Raw genomic sequence first — 23,872 nt, 5'->3', positions numbered from 1 at the left:
GTTGTGGTCCAAGAGCACGAGGGGAAATCTCATGGAAAGTCCAGTAGGGTAGAGACGTTGCGCTCTTGCAATTGGGTGGTGGCTGTTGTTGTTTTTAATTTGCGCCCGAGAATTGCAATAAACGGAGAAAGGCGTGTTTAAGGGCGGCTCTGTCAATTCAAAAGAAACCGTGGTTTTAAAAAATAATAAAGCTAAGCCAACCCAGGCAGGGCCATGGAGTGTAGCATGACTTAATTAGCTTTTAACATACTGTACCAACGCTGCTCTTAGGTTGCTGACCATGGTAGGTAATTCAATATGCAGTGTATTTATTTACTGTAAATTCAAACAGATTTATTATCTATTAGAAATAAGTTATTATCTGTTTGGGTTCATTTATATACTTGTTTATTACATTAGTTGCCTAACTCCAATGGGCCAAGGATGTTATTGTTTATTATGTAGCTTGGGGGCTGCTAAATCAGGGGTTCCCAACTGGGGGTGGTCTATATTCCAGGGGGTGCGAAAACTTGGGTTTAGAAGTTTCAAAATTATATTGTTTATGTGTAAACATATGCATATAATTATTTATATTCCAGGGGGTGTGAAAACTTGGGTTTGGAAATTTCAAATATTACTATTTATGTATAAACATATGCATATAATTTTTATATGCATTATGTATGCATATATATTATATGCATTGTAATTATTTAAGGGGTGCAAAAATATATCAGAAGCATTTTAGGGGTGTGGGGTATAGAAAAGGTTGAGAACCCGTGCTAATGAATTAAATGATTTAAAAAAAACAATTTCCTTAAATCAAGGAAGGCTGGCTTGTATTGTAATCTTATCTCAGTCTGTAATGATTATTACTAGTGAAATGCAGACTAGACCAGAAATAGCATGCCCAATAAGAATTATTAATTGGTCACCGGGTCTTTCTTCTAGAGCCAGCCCCAAATGGTAGCCCTTTACATTCAGTGGGTAATTCAGCAGAACATGAATTTTTCCCCATCAACAGAGCTGACCTTTTGGAAGGAATGAGCCCGCCATTAAGAGGTTTGCAGAAGAGATTATACAATCCAGAGAAAAAAAAGATAAAAAAGTGAATGTGCAAGAATTTGAGGGAAGCATGGCAAGGGCATGCTGGGTATATAAGTGCTAGAGAAATATGTCTGAAATGATGACCATGGGTCATGAGTTGTCTCATGTGCTACAATCTTTTAAAGCCTGACAAAGTTTGTCCTTCCCTCCTTCTTACACCAAACGTCATGCTATCCCCAAGCTGTCTCATTTTCCTAGATGGAGCCCATCTGGTCACCTCTGTGTTTGGCTATGCTGATGGAGGCAGGACTGCAGATATCTGGGGTAGCAAATTGTTGAGAAAGGTGCTTGAAACCGAATAGCCTCCTGTGAAATGTAACCATGATGTCCCTCTGGCTGTGGTAACTCAACAATTACCGAAATACCAGTAGGTGAGTTTGGGCTCAGAAAATACCTTAAGGTGGCTGTCTCCTTGAAATGGGGGGGGGGGGGGCTTTCCTATCTGGGTTGCAAAAACCCAAACAGCCATTGGTTGGAAAGATGGAGACAGAATTTTCTGTACTGTTCGCCTTTGGAGTTTGCAGCCTACATATAGCAGCTGCCCTCTATAGAAAACAGTGTAGGTTTCTCATTTATTAGGGTACTTAAAACTCCACCAAACACTTATGAATGAATGCAAGTCTTACAAAATGCCACACATCCTTCTCCCCAATGAAAGAAATTGTTGTTAAATCTTGTGTCTTTGGTTCTTTTCAGTGTAGGGGGTGAGGCCCACAGCCTTTGGAATGCAAAGTATGCGCTTTACCAAGGAGCTGTGATTTGTTTTCTAGAACCATCCCTCTTATTTTAAATGAAGATTCTGGAAAACAGAATGCCCTTTTCCCCCAAGGCCAAGATTCAAGCAAACCGTCTGGCAAATCGAATGGAATTTTTTTATTACGGTCAAAACCAGCATAAGGAGGGCGATTTAGAGCAGATTAAAAAAGTAAAGCTACATCGGAATCTTAAAAAAATTATGAAAAGCTGGAAGACAGAAAACATATGTATTAAAATAGAAACCGTATACAAAAAAACAACAAGCTCAAGAGTCTAAAAGAATGTAAAAGAAGGGGGAGGAGCTTTAAATGAGGGAATATAAGGGAGTTTAAGGAAGCATGACGGTTAGTATGTGGATATGGAATGAGGAAAAGTTTTAGCAACATTGAGTTTTCCCAGAAAGAAGCCCATATTAAGAGAGAGTGCAGTCTGGTTCTGGATACGGAGGGCGCGGGGGGGGGGGGGAGAAGTTTATTTTATTTATTTAGCTTGTCGCTCATGTACAAGATAACAGGAATAAGAATAAATATGAATAAGAGCACAGGAAATGAGTACAAATAAATTGGGACATTAGGACAGGGACGTTACATCTTATTATCTTTCAGGATATACCTAATATGTTAAAAAGTGATAGTGTTAGTTTGCCAAGTTTCTGTCCATTAGGTGTAAGCAAATGAAGGATTGAACTCAGTGGGATCCAGGAGTGCCATCTCTGAGTTTGGGCCTGATAGGAAGACAGCAGGTACTCCTCGACTTACAGCAGTTTGTTTAGCGACTGTTCAAAGTTACAACAGCACTGGAAAAAGTGACTTATGGCCGTTTTTCACACTTATGACCTTTGCAACGTCCCTGTGGTCAAGTGATCAACATTTAGATGCTTGGCAACTGACTAGTATTTATGACTGTTGCAGTGTCCTGGAATCATGGGATCCCGTTTTGTGACCTCCTGACAAGCCAAGACAATGGGGAAACCAGATTCGCTTAACAACCGTGCTACTAACTTTACCACTGCAGTGATTCACTCAACAACTGTTGCGGCAAGACAGGTTGTGAAATGAAGCAAAATTCACTTCGCCACTTCCTCGCTTAGCAACAGGAATTTTGGGGCTCGGTTGTGGTCGTGATGATTTCATTCCTGTATCTGAAGATGCTATTCAAGGAGATGGGCTACGGTATGGAATTTGTAAAAGACCTTTTATTTCTTTCGGGATACAAAGTCAGAGGGGTTAAAGTCATTAAACATTTGCTGTATTGTGGGAATACAGGCATACAAGAAGCTCCTCCTTTTCCCAAATTAATTAATACTGTACTCTGGACAGGTGAGTTCATCTTCAGATTCTCTTTGTCTGTTTGCCCCACCAGAGATTTAAATCTGCCTGAAACACATTCACACCTAGTAATGTGTTGACGTGTTCTTTTCTGTGCAATGTACGTGAGAAAAGATGCTTAAAGAAATTCAAACGCAAGTTGTGAATGAGTTGAAAAATGTTCTGTCCGGTGTCTGTTTACAGTCAGGACTGCTAATTAAGGAAGCCCTACTAAGTGTCTGTCACAGAAATAAATTACAGTACAATCTGCTACGGACAGACACTTCCCTGTCTGTCCTTGTCTCTGTCAGTAAAAGGAGGGACAACATACATGGCATGAAAACAATCACAACATTTATGCATTGAAGCGGAAAAGTCTTTTTAAATGCATACATTTGAAATGCAATAAAGCAAGTTCCAAAGCTAAGAACATAGTGTAATAATTTATTTGGAATGTGTATTAAATTTGAACCTATTCTGACACAAGGACAGGAGAGAGCAGGATGTGTGTGTGTGTGGGGCGGGGGGGGGGGGGAGAATCACAGGCCCAATTATGAGATGTTAGAAACTCTTTGAAAGCTGCCATGTCCAGCCCAAGTCATCTTTCCTGGCTTGTTGCCTTTTATCTAAGTGTGCATTCAAATTCAACCCTTTCCCCACACCGCTCAGCTGAATTTAGAAAGCTGATAATGGGTTTTTCCTGATTCATGGCTGGCTGGGGAATTCTAGGAGTTGAAGTCCACCCAACATCAAGTTGCCAAGATTGAGAAACACTGCTCTACATGTCTTCTCAAAAATAATCTCAAGAAAGTTTAGTGGATATTGAATTACAATCTTAGTATCAATGGCTTCTCTTTGAAGAAGAAGAAATGGTTCAGATCTATCTATCTATCTATCTATCTATCTATCTATCTATCTATCTATCTATCTATCTATCTATCTATCTATCTATCTATCTAATATGGAGAGAATACCTGTTTTTAGAATCAGGAGTTTTAACATGACATTAAAAAACAAATGTCAACTTTGTGAATAAGGGCAATTCCATACCACACCATTTTTTTCCCTCCCACATCCATACAAATATTTTGACATTTAGAACTTGCAAACTTTGTAACATCTGCCCATTATAAAATCAGATTTCAGGCAGAAAATAGGAAGCAAGGAAGGAAAGAAGGAGAGAAAAAGAGAGAAAGAGAGAGAGAGAAAGAAAAATGAAGGAAGGAAGGAAGGAGGGAGGGAGAGAGAGGGGGAGGAAAACAAAGATCGCAAATTCAACCAGTGGCCAATTCTAAGATAATGCCCTTCCTGGAGCAATGAAAACTGTATCTCTCCTTATGTCTCCTCTCCCACCACCATCCACCTTGAAAAAGTGAGTTCAAAAAGTAAAGATCAGTTGTAAAGACCCTTGCTACTTATTATGCTGAAAGGATAGCATGCTGACAGTTTTGCAATCAATCATCCCCACCCACCTCACTAATAACTGTAGTCATGATTGCATACTGTTGGAGAGGAAGAGAAGAGAAAATAAATCTAGGCTGCAGGGCAGACAGGACAAGTTGTTGCGTGGAGGCTGAGGAGTGAGAGAGGCCGAAAGGAAAAGTTATAGAGCAATAAAAACTAGCCTACATCTGACAAAAGGGGAAAAAAAGAAAAAGAAATTGGAAATAACCATACTCTATTTTAGGAGGAGTCAGTGGATGGGGAGCAGCCTGAAATTTTGCAAGCCAACTTATCTCTTACAGCAGGGGTGTCCAAACTTGGGAACTTTAAGACTTGTGGACTTCAACTCCCAGAATTCCCCAGCCAGCATGGCTGGCTGGGGAATTCTGGGAATTGAAGTCCACAAGTCTTAAAGTTCCCAAGTTTGGACACCCCTGTCTTACAGTAAAAAGGAAGACAACGGGGCTTTCCCGAGCTTCTGTTCCTGGTGGAAAACTTCTAAGGATTTTAACATTCACAACAATTTCAACCAATTTCAGCTGCATCTTAAAAGTAGATCAGCAGCTAACTTGGGACATTTGGAAAAAAAAAATCTGACTGGTTTCTATGAGATGGATCTATACAACTGGCAAGCCACCATTCCTCTTTAAGGACCATGGACATTCAGACTATAAAGATCAGCTGAAGGTGGAATGAGACACTCATTCTCCCAATAAGAAAGCAAGCCATCCACAAGCTTTGTAGGGCTCCAGTCTCACAAAAGGAAAGGCTCATTTATTTGTTCATTTATTCACTGGTTGGATGTTTGGGAGACAGCTGACTGCAGACAACAGCATGAGAATATAAGATCTGAGTTGATTTGGGAGCAGTGTTTTTGGAGTGCTTTAATGAGAGATTTAAGTTTCTCCTTCTAATACCCAAAAAAACTCATTTCAGTTTCAAAATATTCTGAAGGCTTATGATCCAAAGCACTCCCTGCTGCAGAAAATTTTCCTTTTGCAAGGCAAAGATACGAAAACCACAGGAAAAGGATCCCATGTGCAGACATATGTTTTTTTTTTAAAAAAAATGTAAATGGCCATCTTGCTACCTATTGTTCCCCAGAAGCAATGAAATAAAATCCCCCAAACTCCCAAGCCTGTTTAAAGAGGCTGTAAACTGGTTGGGGATGATGGCTGTTATAATTCAGCATATTTGATCCAAGGTTTCCAAAATTTGAGAGAAACAAGATCTAAAAGTCGGATAAATGCAGGTGTCTTCTAGGCATAGCTGCATCCTAAGAAGCAAAAGATGTCATGGTTGAAACTGTTCAGAGCAGTTTTTCTCAATCTTAGCATCTCTTAGGACAGGGGTGTCCAAACTTGGCAACTTTAAGACTTGTGGACTTCAATTCCCAGAATTCCCCAGCCAGCAGAGCTGGCTGGGGAATTCTGGGAGTTGAAGTCCACAAGTCTTAAAGTTGCCAAGTTTGGACACCCCTGTCTTAGGATGTGTGGATTCAGGATACTGGCTGAGGAATTCTGGGAGTTGAAGTCCACACCTCTTAGAATTGCCCCGGTTGAGAAACACTGTTAAAAAAAGATACTTACGAAATATGATTGTGGTTTATATATAAGGATGCACGGTGAAGAAAGGATGAACAGGAGATATTTTTCTCCTTATTGAAAGCACTACAACCAGAGGTTACTTGAGGACACTTACTAGCAAAAGAGTTAACATTGATCGGAGGACTACCGATGTTATAAACCTTGGGAATACGCTGCAATCTTTAGCCACTCGTTTAGGGGGTTTCCAAAGGGTGCTAGACTCATTCTTAGATCAATGGTCTTGATGCTGCTTTCAGACATGGGCCCAGAGATGGGCTGCTACGGATTCAGGATAACTTATAGCTAAGAATCTGCCCAGTTCTGAGAACCCGCAAATCCCACCCATGGCTGGCCCTGCCCACCCCTCCCCTCCCAGGAGTCCCCGCACGGCCTGTTTGGGATGCCAGGAAAGTACAGGGCCCATGTGGAGGCTTGGAGAGGGCGAAAAATTGGCCTCCTGGAAGTTCCTGGGGGAGGCCATTTTTGCCCTTCCGGAGGCTCAAGGAAAGCCTCCAGAGCCCCGGGAGGGCAAAAATGCCCCCTCCTGTCATGGTGCAGGAAGCTTACTGGGCCAAACCCACCATGGCCATCCCCAACCAGCAATTGGGCAGAGAACCCCTTACTAAATTTTTTGAAGCCCACCCCTGCATGGGACAATCTGTTTTCACATACTACGTAGCCAGGAGCAGTAGTGTGAGAGAAGGCCTACCTCGGCTTCTTCTCCATGGGTTTCCTAGATGCATCTGGTGGCTCAAGTGAGACTTGAATGCTGGCTAGATCAGCCAAAGCCTGAACCAGCGGGAATGTTTTCATATTTTCATGACCAAATGCGGGGTTTGAACCCAGGAATCAGAGGCAGAAAGTCTTTTTCCCCCAATACTGCTACTTTAAGGAAAGCAACCTTTGCTAAAATTGGACTGGTAGAAAGGATTTCAGATACCGAGACAGAGAACCATTTTCAGATACTTCATCCTGCTCTTGCCTTTGAGAAGAAGATTCTCAAAGAAGATTCACGAGAGGAACAATTTTCATCAGAGGTGAAAAAGTTCTTCCAGCCTGATCAACAGTTATTGCTTCAACCATATACCCTAAGGCAGGGATGTCAAACTCAAGACTTGCGTGCTGGATCTGGCCCATGGGGCCGCCCTGGAAACAGCGAAGGGCTTGCTCGAGGCGAAAATGGAGCTCCAGAGGACTGTGCGTGGCCCTCCCCAGCTCTGTTTTCACTGGCAGAGGGTGGAAGGAGGCCATCGCAACTGGAAACGGAGCTCGGGAACCCGTTTTCGCTGGCAGAGCGTTCGGGCCACCACAGGCACAAGTGATGTCAAGCTGGCCACACCCACCATGGCCACGCCCCCTGTCCCCTCCCCAAAAGTCAAACACAACCATGATGCAGCCATCAATGAAATTGTGTTTGACACCCCTGCCCTAAAATATTTGGGTGGCTCCCCAAATCTATCATGGGAAGATTATTAGAGTGTTTTACTTCTATCAGTCTTAAAGATATACTTCCACCACTAATACAACTGATCCCTTAGCAAGTACCTCACCAATGGAATCCTATCCCTTGTTTGAAATAAGGACCATTCTATTCAATGAGACTTATTCTAAATTGTTGCTCCCGAGCTGCATCCGAAGTCTAGTTACAAGGACAGTGATGGGCAGTTAATTACTCTCCAAAATATTATAGAACACTAACTCCCATCATTTCTGACCATCGGATGTAGCAACTGTGGCTGATAGATATAATCTAACTATGTGGAGTGTTATCGGTTTCCTCGTGCTTGGATCTAATGTGTAACTTTCACTGAGTTCAGCTGAACGGATCCTGGACAAACCAGCCAGATGTTATTAGATTCCATCTTTTTACTCCTACACCCCCAGCTTCTAACGAAAGCAATTTTTTAAAATAAAGGTGCTTTTTCAATAAATAGAAACATGCTTTTGCCTGAAATGTTAGGCATTAATCTTGTTAGGAGATCGGAATTAGTTTGCCAGCTGAGAATTACAGTTTTTCTTCACCAACACCAATTGGAACGCCATCTCATTAAGTCGGTGATGGGGGTTCCTTTCCCAGCTGGGTTTCATGAATTCCCAACTTTGACAACTTTTTAAAACAATGATTCAGCTGTTGCTTAATCAGCAAAATACAGTATCTTTTTCTGTACAGTACAAAAACACAGGATATGTTGTGTGTTGGAACACAAGGGAATTTGGAGGAGCCTTGATTTAAAAACCAAACCAAAGGTGGAATTTGATTCTGTAAACATTACTCCAATGCAACAATAGACCTGGAAACTTTCCAAGCAGTAAAAACTTTTCCTGAGATTATTTTTAAAAACACGAAAAGCTTCAGATGCTTGAAATCCTAGTCGTTTTGCCCTTTTTTTTGCCGACAGTTGTTGCTAACCCTCCAATGTGCCGAAAGGAATGGAGAAATTAAAAGAAATAATGCTTACTAGATTCTTTTCATCTTCTGGCTGTAACAGTCTCTATTTCTCCAAAATATCACTATACTTTTATAAGGGCTCACCAAAATGTCACCATTTTGAAGTTTTGAATGCTCCTGAAGCTTTTCTTACCGACTTAAAAGCTTTGGAGAACCTAACATAGTCATGCCTGTAACATGAAACAGTCGTAATTTGGGTGGTTGTTAACCAAATTATTCCCTCATTCTAGTTTTTGGAGAACGTGCCAAGGGAGCTTTTTAACTTTTCCATTACTCCTTATCCCAAGCGGACATCTAATCAATCGCGGTCATAGCATCGTGGAGTTAGAAGAGGCCATTTTAAACCATCCAGTTCAACCTCTTGCTCAGTGCAGGTTTTCAAATTAAATCCTCCCCAAATGAGGGTTTTCTCGGCCCAGCTTGAACACATTCAAGTGAAGCGAAGTCCCACCACTTTTGCAGGCAAAACTGCTTTATGATTGGAAGGCTTTACTATATGACCATGAAGATGGACAGTCAAGGTTTTCAATATAATCATAGCAGGTCTTCAGCAAGTAATGAAGGATCCCAGATGTTTCTTCTATAACCTCCCCGTGTCATCAAAATCAATGTTGGGTTTAAAACATCAAAGATTCTGTTTTCCTGAGGTTGAACAAGCAGAGGAAAGAGAAGACCTTTTGCCCAACAAATTTACTTATTGGAAAGGGCACTTTTTTCTCAAAAGGCAAAGCTGCGGACAGAATTGAGTGGATGCTACAGAATACAATATCCAGTTGCTCAGCAAAACACACAGCACTTTCATTAGGCATGCTAACAACAACAGGAATGTATCACGGGGGGGGGGGTATTATGGGGAAATCCTCGATGAAACAAAGCATACATTCTAAAAAACAGAAGTTAGTCCTCTACTTAACAGATATACATAATGTAAAATTGGATCTAAGCATATCTGGTAAAAATGGCTTGACCACGAAGGTCATTTTCATGCTAGCAATTCATAGCATCTTCTAGAGTCACTCAACCATTGCTATGTCAAAAGGGCAGTAGCTGGGCAGGCTTTATATTTCTTCAACCATAGCTGGTTGGTGCACTGAAGATGCTAGAATTCACTAGGTGATGTTTTCGGTCATCTCATCACTTTGTTTCTTTTTAACCTGAAATCTATGTTGCTGGAATCGGTAAAATGCCCACTGTCTTATACATGTAGAAATAAACGATGTGCCTAAAGCATTCCCTGCTTTCTTTTTTATTTTGTTAAAGACGGAGATGTAGAATTATTGAGACACGTGAGCTAGAATTTGTGCCCCCCCCTCCCCAGCTTGAATCTGGAATGTGAAGTGAACATTGGACAGATAGAGAGCTGACTCTACTGCTTATGTTCATCAGCCTGGATGAGAAGGATCAAGACTCTTGGGCATTGTGGTGAAAACCAATCCATTCAACTTCTCATAGAAACACAACCTCTTTCATGGAACCATGTCAGATAGAGGGATACCTATTAGATCGCAGCTATTCTGGATTTGTCAATTTGACCCTTACGATTATGAAACTGGAATCATGTTCTACTTTGATCGTTTGCTAGCAAATTAGACTAGGTATCCAAGATTTAGGAATTTACAACAGTACAAGAAGAAAGAGCTGCCCTCTTATCATTCTGTAACTAACCTGTTGGCTGGCCAAAAGGACAAGCGTTTACTTGTGTGTGTGGGAGGGGTTGTATGTGTGAGAGAAAAGGGGAACCCTAATCTGTGTTAGTGTGACCTTCAGTATGTACCCTCCAGGAAATGAAAACCCAGCCCGTATTTTGGAGTGCGAACATCAGAATATCAAAAACAGTGGATCGTGTGGAGTCCCCTGACAGATGATGGAATGGCCAGCCCAGGGATGGTGTCGGCTCGGGGTTTCGTACAACTACTATAGTTCCAGTGGGAAGAAAAGGCCTTGGTGAGAAGAGGCCTCACTTGACTCGGATTTCAGCATATTCAGCCAACTCCTCCGTCAGGGTATAGCTGTCCTTGGTGGACAATTTGGTGAAGTCTATGTTGGCATAATCAATCCCCAGGTCCTCACGCTTGTTCAACATCCGTTTGTCACAGCGCCCATACTGGAGGAGGAGGTGAGCAAACAAACAAGATCAGGTTATTGCTTGCGCCAACTCACTCTCTGAGTTACATCATTTGGTTTATTCCTGAAGAATCAAAGTAGGCTTCCAGATATTGCTGAGGACACTCTCAGTAGTCCTGGCCATCAGGATCAATGCTAAGGGATGTTAGGAGGTGTAGTTCAGCAACATCTGAGGCGGGGAGACAGGTTGCGTATCACTGCAAGACCTGAGGTGGTAGACATAAGGGACAGGATGCTACGTATATAGAACACAAATGGCAGGTGTCCACTTACATGCAAACATTTAACCAAGATCCACCGATAGACGCAACATAATTTTACCCGGAAGGTTACAATGACAGACACCACAGAAACTCGACAGAACTATCTTCTCAGGTTTTTTCAGAAATATCTGAGCATTTCAGATATTCAGACACGAGACAAAAATATTTGACACCAACATATTGTCACACAACACATTCAATAGCTGCTTTTGGAACTGTGTACAGACACTGTTAATGCAAGGCAGGCCACGTCGAAAAGTTAGAAATCTTAGCCAAGATAGATGTTTTCAAATCACAGACATGGAAAATGCATGCAAAAAAATAAAAAATAAAATAAAACCCAATTGAAGTGCGCTATTCCCTGCAAGGATCCTGTTTAGGCAGCAGACCAATGTGACAAGCAAAGTAGCTGGGTTAAGCCTTTTAACAGACTTAACACGTCTGTTTTCCTCTGAAAAACATCTCCCCCTCAAAAGTGAAAAAGCAGAGCAGAAAAAAAAATCTGGCTGTGCCTTCTTCAGAGATGTTACTACCGTATGCCTGGCAGTTTGTTTGTTGTTTGAACTAAAAATAATAATGTGACAAAAAGATGTGGCCTCCGGTAGCAAAAGAAAAAAAAAATTAAATTAGTCAGCCTTACTGTGGCAGAACCAGAGGTGAGATTCAGCCGGTTCGAACCAGTAGCTGAAATTCCGCCCCGGCTCTATGCCATCCTATTTTGGCACGTTTTTGAGGCCGGGCGAATGCACAGAAGGCGTGCGCGAGGGGCGGACCAGTGGTAACAAAATGTGAAACCCACCGCTGGGCAGAACCTGTTTTTTTCTAAACACTCAAAGTGAAAGCCACCCTCCAGCCATGGTCCATTTTTCATGGAAGTGGCTCTACTCTGCTTCCATCTCGAGAGACCGTGCCAAGAGCAGAGATGAAGGGGAAATCAAAGAAATAAGGATTGTGACGAGGGGGGGGGGAAATCAGTGTCTTTTCCACAGGTGGTGATTCTTCCTCTGAATTTTCTTATTAATTTCTCTCTAGGCTTTGCTTTTAACCAGGATTTTTAAAAAGGGGCTTGTTATATGTTTCAGTATGTTCTCAGCCTCCTGAAGGTTACATCTCCTTTGCATTCACCTTGAACTTCTGATGACTTCATGGAAGACTCCATGCAGCTTCCTTGCCACCAGATTAGAAATGGTTCGCCTGTGTCTTCTTCTAAGGTTTTTCAACTCTCTAATCAAGCTTTCAGCCCTGGAATTCCCTGGAGATGTCCCTTCCAAGTTCATAACCCAGCCCAACCATGCTTAGCTTCTTACCCCAGACCAGACATTTAGATTCCTGCCATGAAGGGACATACAAGCCCATGAAAACATGCATGGATTCTTCATTTGTGGGAAAGGAGGGGGGGGCAATGAGAGGAGGACAATGTTACACGTGGACAGGGAAGTCCATACTTACTTGGCCAGGTCAGTGACTTTCCAGGGAGCAGATCTCTTTAGACTATTAGAAAAGGAAGAGTAGTCACTAATGACTCAAAGGGGGAAAGAACAACTGTCAGGCCTGGAAGCCATCTTTTGCACTGGGCCTTCAGGCCTGCCACATTTAGTGCTGTGGGAAACTGGGAGTGGGGAGGATTATATGAAGTATGGGAAGTATAGTCAAAATAACGTTCCTTTCTCAGAGAGGCAAGGACATCTTACCCTGCACCTTGAGTGGTATGACTGGGAGGCATCTCCAGTGCGCGATTGGACCCTGTGATAGACAAGTGGGGTGTTGGGCAGGGACTTGAAGTTTCATTTGGGTGGGGAAAACCTGGAAGCTTTCAGATTCGAGTTTTCCCAGATGTGCCAATGTGGCACATCTAATAAAATGGAACTTTGAGGAACCTCAAGCCTTCAGACTCTTTTTTCGTTAGGGGTGTTACTTCGAACCATGACGACAACCCTACCATGAAGTGAGCTTGGGGTGCCATGAAGTATAGCTTAAGTCAGGGAGAGAGATTGAAACCATGGGATCGTTGAATAGGCCATGGCTATGGCAGCGATGTAGGGCAGAATGTCCATCTGAGCTTCTCATCTTGTTCTATCAAGGTCATATTTGGAGTATGCTCTTGGGTTTTTTTCTGCTGAAATCGATAGGCCAGCAAACCATTCTTAGGGCTGACTAGTTATGCTACCAGGAAGAACGAAGCAGCACGGGGGCTCGAGTGGTTGGGACCCTGGGCAGGAGGGTTAGCAAGCCCATGTTCAAGATCCTAGAGCTGCCGTAGTGAGGGGGGAGGGGGGTTGAGCTCCCGTCCTTCACTCCAGCTCCTGCCAGGGACATGAAAACAGCCCAAATTGGGCATCCCCAGGACAATGGTGGTATCACCAACTAATCCTTCAACAGGAAGCAGTGCTTCTGACTTGAATGCAAAAAAAAAAAAAAAAAAAAAACCCAGGAAGAAAAATTATCCTCTCTCCGACCATATCCAAAACGAACCATCCTTTGGAAGGGCACTTCTCATGGATGGGTCTAAGGCGGGGGTGTCAAACTCAATTTCATGGAGGGCCGCATCAGTTGTGTTTGACCTTGGGTAGCCGGATTGGGCGTGGCCAGCTCGATGTCAGTTCTGTCAGGGGTGCCTGTGGTAGCCCGAGCGCTCTGCCAGCGAAAACAGACTTCTGAGCTCCGTTTTCGGCTGCCACGGACTCCTGCGAGCTCCATTTTCACTGGCAGAAGGTCCGTGGCAGCCGAAAATGGAGCTCGGAAGCCTGTTTTCACTGGCAGAAGCACTGCGGGCCAGTCCTTTGCTGTTGCCAGAGCCACCCCGCGGGCCAGATCTAAGTACTGGGCCCCGGGCCTTGAGTTTGACACCCCTGGTCTAAGGGCAATTGCCTATACTGTCCCAAATAAGGTCTAAAGGGGAAACCGTCCATCTGGCTCCTCTAAAGAAGCTTTCTGGTTTGCCTTGTTCTAAAATAATGAGCTGAGAGGAATATACCTGTCCTCTCCTTCCAGAAGATTGGAATGGATTTGGCCTATAGGCAGAAGCAACTTACAGCAGTTGCAGCCAGGCAGCAAAAGAGAGGCAGAGGAGAGGTTGTGTGAGAGAGATTGTGCGTATTGTACGGAGGGGACCCACCAACGCAGTCCTGCCAAAAGCAACTTAAGTACAGTTATTGGTACCTCTGATTTTTCCAGATTGCCCGGAGTCCGGTAATCTCCGCTGTAGACAACAGGAGGGTTTTCTGTTTGACCAAAGCCAGGATTATCATTGTTTTTTCTGGAGTAATGGAAATAATTACAATAACAACATTAACTGCCCTAATGAGACTTAGAACTAAGACTAAGACTGAGTAGGACTTAGAACAACATAAAAAAGGTAGTCCTCAATTTATGACTGGCTGCTTAGTGATTGTTCAAAGTTACAACATACCCTGAAAACGGGACTTACAATTCAGATTTAAAGTTCTGAAACATTTGTCTCCCGCCCACCATGGTCACACAAGCACATTTTGGGCATTCATTTGTGCATGCATTTATGGCCATTTGCAGTATCCTGAGTCACACAATGGTGATTTACGATGTTTTTGCGGAAAACCAGTGTTTAATTCCAGTTCCTGGCCAAAAAAACCCACCCAAAACTTCCAATAGCAAACGACATGCTTGCTTAATGACGATGGTTTTGTTTTACAGCTGTCCCCAAAAAGGGCATAACATTGGATTTGATCACAAGTTGAACACACTTTATGAGCGTCATAACTTACGATAGAAATTGTGGTGTTAGTTACAATTGTAAGTTGAGGTTCTGAAACAGCTCTTCTGGAAATTAATATGGGCTCCTCATTAAGGGTGGTTATCATATATGGATAGATATTACATATATGTATCGTTTTGATCTTTGATTCAGATAATAGACCAAAATGTAGTTAAAAGATTATGGCTTAATGCAGGGTTTCTCAACCTTGGCAACTTGAAGATATGTGGACTTGAATTCTCAGAATTCCCCAGGCAGCCTCAACTCCATTCTGGGAGTTGAAGTCCGCATATCTTCAAGGTGCCAAGGTTGAGAAACACTGACTTAATGCAAACCTGAGCAAAGATGGTGTTGTGATCCACTGGCATCATACGGAGCTGGCATTAGAGTCAGACAGTGAGGAGGGTTGGGGAGGAACATGGGCCAGTCCTGGAGTCTGGGGAAGGCTCTGATGAGGGCTCTGTGTCAGAGGCAGAGAGGGGGCCAGGGCCATCTGAGAGTTATGTGCTCCCTCCGGAGCCTCCAAAGTCGGACAACAATGAGGAAGAGGAACAGGGGGAGCCTGTTCCCAGTGTGCGCTTGCGTAGAGCTACCAGAGGGCAAGAACAGTTAAGACAAAAAGGGCGACCCAGGAGTAAGGCTTGGAGATGATTGGCCCCTCCCATAAGACATAAAGGAGGAGCAAAGGCATGTGAGCCTTTGCAGGAAGCAACTTGGTTCGATCTGGTCGGTTTAAATTCTGAAGTTCTGCACAAATCCTGATTGGTGACCCACTACACTAGAAACCCTGCTGTGTGTTTCTACGTCAAAGTCCTAGGAAAAACCATTTTCAGTTGTGTTTAAACCAAAGGAAGTTGGGCTTGGATTTCCCTTCTCCCCCAAACTTACTTTTTTCTAGCCTGGCTGACATAGCACACCACAGCTATGAGTATGGCAAAGGCCACAACAGCTCCCACCGGTCCAACTTTTGCCCACATCAGACTGTCTGGAAGAAAGGAAGACACAGGTCAACAGACAGGTTTCAAAGTGAACGCAAAGAGAAACCATATAAAGAGGCAAGATGGTGCTGAAACGTAAGCCAGGAATATGGGTTGGTTCATACACGGCACCAACACAATTTTGTTTTAATGGCGGTTGTTGAATAAATCACAGCTGGATTTGCAGGGCATGTTAAATAGATCTCACTGTTGACAAGAAACAAGGGATCAATGGAAACTGGACCTTCTGCACCAAAGAGAGGAGCTCCGGAAGTGGGAATTAGAAGAGGATCAAAAGGATGTAATACAGGTAGTCCTTGTTTAATGGCTAGCTGTTTAACAACTGTTTAAAGCCATGGCAGAAAAGGCTACTTATAGCAATAGCATTTAGACTTAAATACCGCTTCACAGTGCTTTTACAGCCCTCTCTAAGCGGTTTATAGAGTCAGCCTATTGCCCCCAACAATCTGGGTTCTCATTTTACCCACCTCGGAAGGATGGAAGGATGAGTCAATCTTGAGCCTGGTGAGATTTGAACTGCCAAATTGCAGGCAGCCGGCAGTCAGCAGAAGTAGCCTGCAGTACTGCTTTCTTACCACTGCGCCACCATGGCTGATTATGATTTATCCTTGAAGCTGCACCCCTCCCCTACACTCACATGATCACACTTTGGTGCTTGGCAACAACTAGCTCGCATTTTTGCTTGGTTGCAGTGTCCTTGCAGTCACATGACTGCGATCTACCACTTTTTGCAGTTTTCCATACCTCCTTTTGTCCCACTCTGCTAGTTTATACTGTCAAAAGGTTCTTTACAGTATAATAAAAAAAAATATTTTTGCTTGCCATTTAATGGTGGTAGTTTAGATTCTCCTCTTAGAAGTCAGAGATAACCAAGTTTGATCCCTCACTTATATGTGACAGCCCAGCTGTTATTTGAAAACTTCTAACACATAATCTTTTGGTTGCTTATTTTCCAGGCTGAAATTGGCCAATGTGTTCAACTTCTTTTCAACGCTTTGCCTTCTAAAGCTATTAATTCATATTCCTGTCCAGAGTGAGACAGAGAGCTATGCAAAAGCTGTGGTCCTTTGTAGTAGTCATTGCCTTCTCACTTGAAGAAAGCCATAGAATAGGAAAGAGCACCACCAAGGAGACCCAGCAAGATCAGGGGGCTGTTAGCTGTGCAGTGGGCCGATAGTTGATGTGTCAGCCTTCATAGACAACTGTTAAGGCTGGCCCTTGATGGCAGCCCTGGAGAGGCTGTCATAGAGGGTGCTGTGGCCTGTAGGCCACTGACCCCTCCAGCAGCTGAATGAGTTGAAGAGGCTGCATGGCACTCAGGTTCAGCACCAAGGCAATCTGAGAGCTCCAAGGGGGAAGAGGGAATGGAGCTGTCAGAGATAGAGACAGAGACTAAGCCTGAGCTGTCCGTCAGCCTGCAGATGGAGAGTCAACAGCCCCCAGATCTGGAGGTGGATGATGAGGAAGAGGAGGAACATCTGGGTCCAGTGCCTGATGCGCAGATGCACGGAAGGCAGAGGAGAGGAGAACAGTGGAAATCTATGGGCAGGTCCTTGGGAAGGAAGAGCCACTGCTGTTAGTGAAGCCCCACCCTAGCTCTGGGGATAACAGGCAGGGGGCGGAGATGAATACATGTGGGAGATTCATCTCCTTGCTAGACAGACTTGTTAGCCTGCTGTGTGTGAGAGAAAGACTTTTTCCCAGGGCTGCTGGCGCTCCTAATAAAGGGAACATTTAGTTAACTACAGAGTGTTTGTTGTGTTTGGGAGCCGGGTCAGAACAGAGGTCCTATGGCCCAATAGATTAGGATCAGAGGGATCAGAGGTGATGTTTGCCTGCAGGGACTCTCACTGGAGTGATGGAACTGGAGCTGCTGGTTCTTGGTGGCGTAGTGATTCCTGGCAGAGCAGACTATGTAGAGCTGAGAGTCAACCTCCCTCTGAACAGTCAGGATGCTGGTGACAATGTAGCCCGTTTTCTGGGAGTACACAAACTCCCGGTCGGTCTCATTGACCGTCACATTGCGGGTGGGCAACTCAAAGGTGATCATAGCTTCTGGGTTGGCTTTGGCCGCACAGATGCATTTCACTGTATCCCGAGCGGCTGTGCACTTGGAGTCCGGAAGAATACGGGGAGCAACTGTGGAGAAAAATAAGAGATTGAAGTGCAATCCAGGATGAACTAACAGCAATAGCACTTATGTACCACTTCCTAGTGCTTTACAGAAGTGGTGAAATTCATTTTCTTTTACTATCAATTCTGTGGGTGTGGTTTGGTGGGTATGTTGTGGCTAGGTGGGCATGGCTTGGTGGGTGTGGCAGGGGAAGGATACTGCAAAATCCCCATTCCCTCCCCATCCAAGGGAAGGATACTGCAAAATCCCCATTCCCACCCCACTCTAGGGCCAACCAGAGGTGGCATTTGCCAGTTCTCCGAACTACTCAAAATTTCTTTCTGACAGGTTCTCCAGAATCTGCGGGATTTCACCCCTGCTTTACAGCTTTCTCTAAGCATTGTATAAATGTCAGCATATTGCCCTCCCTCCCCCCTCCCCAACAATCTGGCTCCTCATTTTACCAACTTCAGAAGGATGGAAGGCTGACTCATCCGGTCAGGATTGAACTCCTGGCAGTGAGCAGAGTTAGCCTGCAATACTGCGTCCTAACCACTGCAACACCATGCCTCTAATAGCTTTCTTGGACTGTAGAAGTCCTCTCTATGGAAGCGCCTCCATTTATGCAAAGGCGTATGACAGAGTAATGGGTTGATCCACATTCTTTTGAGGTGTCTACTTCCAACAAATACATCCGGGAAAAGAGACTAAAGGGGGAGAGGCATAGCCCCAGGTCTACAACAATATAGAGGAGGAATTCACTAGTTCCTCTTCTCCAGCTTCATGCAAATTTACTGCCAACAGTTCCCCAAAGCTTTAACAACAGATCTTTCCTGGAAATGCCAGAATTCATAGCTGAGGCCTTCTGCATTCAAAGGGCATGATCCAATGCAGGGGTGGGTGTGTTTGCTGTCGGCTTTACTGCCAGTTCGGTACACGCACGTGCACAGTTGCCTATAAATAGGTCTGCGCACAAGCAGAACATTAAAAAATGAACAGAAAAAAAAACACGCTGCGCCAATCAGGGAACTGGTTTGGAGGCATGGCAGGCCTGGGTCGCTGTTGGTTCCCGCAACCCAGGCCGGCATATCACTACCGGTTCGGCCAAACCGGGCCAAACCGGTAGGAACCCACCTCTGATCCAGTGGCCCATTCTACCCAATCCCAAAACATGCTTGAGATCTTTAGAGGGCTCTCGGGGCGCAAAGCCAGTGCTTACATTCAACGGTGAGGTTGAAAGCAGTGCTGCTCTGGCCAAACTGGTTCTCTGCTGTGCACCAGTATTCGCCGTCGTCTTCGTGTGAGACGGATTCAAACTCCAGCTCCACCTGGCTTTGGTAGACCCCCATGGCTAATGGCTTCTTGTCCTTGTAGATGGTGATGGTCGGCTCAGGGCTGCTCTGCGAGCCACAGAAGATAGAGACCGGCTCTCCCTCGAGGACCACCATCGATCCGTTGACTACGGGTTTCCAAGGAGCATCTGCCCAGGGAGACAAAGTCAAAGAAGAACATGCATTTTTTTTAAAAAAAAACCCGAAACATGGCGTCACCACAGCTAAGAGCAGATTCGTCATTCCAGAATGATTCCAAAGATTGAGTAATGTTGAAACTTGACTCAAGTTATTCTTCCTGCAAATATAGCAATATCTATATAGGTACTGTAGCAGGGGTGAAATGCTAACGGTTCAGGCCAATTCACCCAAACCGGGAGCAAAGATGCCAGCTATTCACCGCAACTGGTCATAAAAAGAAATGCTACCGGTTCGGGTGAACTGGTTTTTCCAACAATCAGCTGTACCATGCGATTTATATTAGCTAGAAAGCAGGATTTCCTGCTTTCCAGCTAATCTGAATCGCGTGGCGCAGCGGAATCCCCCCCCCTTCGCTCTTCGCTTACTTGCTTGCCAGGCACGCTCGGTAGCAGGCTCCGCACACCCACCCAGACATCATTTTGGTGCTCCTGCGCATACACAGGTGGCACGTGTGCTCACATTGCTACCAAACTGGTAGCAAAGGTAAGTGGATTTCACCCCTATACTGTATGGATAGTCAATGGTCTGTGGCTAGTATGTGGCCCCCAGAGTTTTTTTCTCTGGTTCCAGGAAAAAAAAGTCTGTTTAAATTATGTTTCTTCACGCTTTGCCATTAGTTAACCGTTGAGGGCACTTTGCTGTGATTCCTGCACTTCCCAGAGTTTCAAAGAATGTAAGGATGATCGCTGGCCAATTTTAACATATTTTGTAGAGAGAAAGAAATTAAAACATGGCAGCCTGGAAATATCCATAGCACATCTGGATGTAATTCTCTAATTCAGTGCTTCTCAACTTTGGCAGCATGCTGGCTGGGGAATTCTGGGAGACAAATTCCACCGGTGCTCACATTTATGGTTGAGGAACTCTGCTGCCATTAGAAGCACACACACACACACACACACACACACACACACACACACACAAATACTCACACTATGCTTTTGATAAGCTTAATGCATCTTTTTACTTTTAAAAAAAGGACAATTTATAAGGAGTTTTAAAAAAATCCAATTCTGTACACTCCAGGGTTGAGAAAACAACATTTTCCTTACATTTTTATTTTTACACTAGCTGATAACCCGGAGTTGCCCGGATATTTATTTATAGGGGGAAAATGTCCGGATCAATTTCTAATGTTGGATTTTCCCCCTTACCAGAGGGAGGACCCTTGTGGAGTACTGTGAAGCCGTTACCATGGCAACTCCACTGCGCTGTACAGTAGAAGCCATTTTAAGGGCACAACAGGCTGCATCTTAACAGAACACACACCCCGAGGGGTTTTAGGGGTGTCTTACCCCCACAATATTTGTTTCCAGAGAATGAGTCATCTGTGTACCAAGTTTGATTGAAATTGCTCGAGGCATTGCAGAGTTATGCTGGAAATCACACACACACACATTTCAAAATGTATCCAATAAATCTGGCTGCAAGCATAACCTAGAACCCGTTAATGCAACTCAAAGGTTTGCACAAATTTCAAAGGATATTGTAGAAACCTTGGGTAGCCTTAATGGGTTCCAGGTTATCCAGGTGTTGGATACGAGACGGGCAGCAAACCCATTTGATAAATGAATAGAATCAATAGGCTTTATTCCAGAACGGGGAATCCATCCCAGAGACCCAGGTTAGCACTCACACAGCACAGACAAGGCAAGGGAGTGGTTGTCTTGGCCGTAAATGTTCTCCGCCACGCAGGTGTAGATGCCATCCTGCAGGTGAGTTACGTTGTCGAGGTAGAGCGTGAGGTTCCCAGCTAAGTCCTCGTGGAGAACGTCATCTCCTCGGAGCCAGGAAATCATGGCTGTTGGACTGCTGTCCACAATGCACATCAAGAACACGTGAGTGCCATGTAGGACTTCCACAGAGGAGTTCACTTGCAGGATACGGGGTGGGTCTGCGAAGGACAGACAAAGAGATCACCTTTGGGGTGCATATTCAATTTTCTTTCTGCAGCAGATAAAGCTAGTAAGAAAGGTATCAGCCAGGTATGGTCAAAAAAAGTCAGGACGGCAGTCACCTTAGGGCAAACAACTTTTTGGGGGGTTGTCTTTTATGGGCATTGCATCACATTCATCATGACTCTCGTGGTGGTGCAGTGGTTAGGATGCAGTATTGCAGGCTAACTCTGCCCACAGCCTGGAGTTCGATCCTGACCACCTCAAGGTTGACTCAAACCTTCCATTCTTCCAAGGTCAGTAAAATGAGGACCCAGATTGTTGGGGGAGACATGGTGACTCTGTAAACTGCTTAGAGAGGGCTATAAAGCACTATAAAGTGGTATATTATGTTATTGCTATCTTGACTTTCTTAGTCAAATCCTCTTAATACTTTTTCCCCTTGGTTCCCTATGCAGAGTTGGAGCTATTTTATTCCATTAAATGATGAGATTGCCAAGCCCTTAGAAAGGTGGATGGGTGTCTAATTTAAAAAAACAAAACCTTTCCCTTATGTTCGTGTGTAACTTTTCCCTGGCTACCTTAGCTTTTTTTGTTAGTATGTGAACTAAAAGCAGATTCAGAATTTAAGAGGGAAGATGACAATGGGTGAGAAGCTGTTATTAGCACGCTAGCTCGTTTTTCATTTGAAATAATATATTCCCAGTTTCTGGTTTTCCCGTGGAAGAGAAAGTGACATTGATTAGAGATGAAGAAAATCTCATGAGAAATGAAATATGCATGTTTGAGGAATGTGACTTGCAAAACAGATCATCTTTGACAATAAAAAAAGGGGAAAAGAATACATTAAAATTAAACCGGGAACCAAAAAATAAAGCTGCTTTTCACATGGTTCAGGGGCCAGGAATCCATTAATTACCACAAAATTAAGTGCTAAATTAACTGCTAATCCCTCCCACTCATGCAGAATTGGGAAGCAATTTTCTATGACAGAAGCTTGAGCTATATAATTAAGATTATGGACTTCGAACATTAGTAAACAGGGTTTGCTTTTGCTATAGTTATTTTGTGGAAGATACAGTTGTGGTCCTGATGTTGGGCATTTCCAGATACTACAGGTAGTCCTTGACTTATGATCTCACAATCAAGCCCACATTTCTGTTGCTAAGTGAGTTGTGCCCCATTTTATGACCTCTCTTGCCACAGTTAAGTGAATCACTGCAATTATTAAGCTAGTAATATGGTTGTTCAGTGAATCTTGTTTTCCCACTGACTTCGCTTGTCAGAAAGTCACAAAAGGTGATCATATGGCCCCAGCACATTGCAACTGTCATAAATAGATGCCAGTTGCCAAGCAGCCAAATTTTGATCATGTGAGGATGGGGGGATGCTTATAAGTGTGAAAAACGATTGTAAGCTGGTTTTTTGATGCCATTTTAACTTTGGACAATGAAATGGTTGTAACCCAAAGAGTATCTGTATAATTATTTATTAAATGTTGAACCACGGTTTTAATTCTGCTTTTAGATAGTTGCAGAAAAGCAATGCCACAGTAGAATGTGTCATAGTGTGGAGGGAATTAAAGAGCCTGATTCCATCAAGTCTTGTTCTCCAGTGTTCTCCAAGATTAAGATGACAGGTGTTCACTTACATGCAATATTAAAAATGTAAAGTATAAAAATAAAGATGTTAATACGGTGTTTCCCCCAAAATAAGACAGGGTCTTATTTTCTTTTGACCCCCAAATTAAGCACTTGGCCTTATTTTGGGAGGAGGTCTTATTATTTTTGAGGTGCAAGAGGCGGCGAGCATGGTTACCTCATGGCTCCTGCTGTGTTGCAATATTTTCAGGGAGGGCTTATTTTCGAGGGAGGGATTATTTTAGCGCATGCATTCAAAAGCCTGATTGGGCTTATTATCCAGGGAGTTCTTATTTCCGGGGAAATGGTATATTTTAATAAAAATTTCATTGATATCAAAGTTAACATATTTATGTTTTTATATCTATCTATCTATCTATCTATCTATCTATCTATCTATCTATCTATCTATCTATCTATCTATCTTCTATCTATCTATCGATCAATAGATAGATAGATGATAGATAGATAGATAGATAGATAGATAGATAGATAGATAGATAGATGATAGATAGATAGATAGATATGCATGCTGGTTTTGTTGTATTCGGGTCTTTTCCCATGTGGGATTGAGATTGTCTTGGCAACGTTTAGGCAAGATCTCGCTTGCCATCTTCAGGCTTGGGCTTAAAAAGATGGCAAGTGAGATCTTGCCGAAACGTTACCAAGTCAATCTCAATCCTACATGGAAAAAGACCCGAATACAACAAAACCAGCATACCTACACCCGTGAAAATCTACGAATATATATATAACACAAACACATTATATATATATATATATATATATAGTTTCCAATATTTGAGGGGCTCTTAAAAAGAGGAGGGGGTCCACCTATTTTCCAAAGCACCAAAAAGCAAGACAAGAAATAATGATTGGAAACTAACCAAGAATAGAAGCAACCTAGAACTAAGGAGAAATTTCCTGACAATAAGAACAATTAACCAGTG

The 23,872-nt window shown here is 43.4% G+C and overlaps 1 protein-coding gene and 1 long non-coding RNA gene across 14 annotated transcripts in view; one reads left to right on the top strand and one right to left on the bottom strand.

The window, feature by feature from the left end:
• Positions 1 to 28: 28 nt before the first annotated feature.
• LOC309396433 lies at positions 29 to 4,035 on the top strand. The gene is made up of 3 exons (XR_014176113.1): positions 29 to 283; positions 1,285 to 1,457; positions 2,754 to 4,035. It is a non-coding gene; the product is annotated as an uncharacterized lncRNA (long non-coding RNA).
• Positions 4,036 to 6,049: 2,014 nt separating this feature from the next.
• Positions 6,050 to 23,872, bottom strand: part of MAG (myelin associated glycoprotein) — a 50,738-nt gene continuing 32,915 nt past the window's right edge. For 4 of the 13 annotated variants that reach the window (XM_081961549.1, XM_081961550.1, XM_081961548.1 and 1 more), the window contains 6 exons: positions 21,024 to 21,281; positions 19,075 to 19,335; positions 17,594 to 17,881; positions 15,633 to 15,729; positions 14,174 to 14,270; positions 6,050 to 10,731 (listed from right to left, as the gene is read on the bottom strand). In XM_081961549.1, coding sequence (XP_081817675.1) covers positions 10,585 to 10,731; positions 14,174 to 14,270; positions 15,633 to 15,729; positions 17,594 to 17,881; positions 19,075 to 19,335; positions 21,024 to 21,281 — 1,148 coding nt within the window. In that variant the 3' untranslated portion in view covers positions 6,050 to 10,584. Of the gene's footprint in view, positions 10,958 to 12,463; positions 12,506 to 14,173; positions 14,271 to 15,632; positions 15,730 to 17,593; positions 17,882 to 19,074; positions 19,336 to 21,023; positions 21,282 to 23,872 lie in introns of all 13 variants that reach the window. The other 9 variants (XM_081961552.1, XM_081961546.1, XM_081961551.1 and 6 more) reach the window with 9 other exon arrangements.

The sequence above is a fragment of the Natrix helvetica genome (assembly GCF_964273705.1).
Source record: "Natrix helvetica genome assembly, chromosome: 9".
Lineage (NCBI taxonomy): Eukaryota > Metazoa > Chordata > Lepidosauria > Squamata > Natricidae > Natrix > Natrix helvetica.
This window is presented reverse-complemented; position numbering and strand designations above follow the sequence as displayed.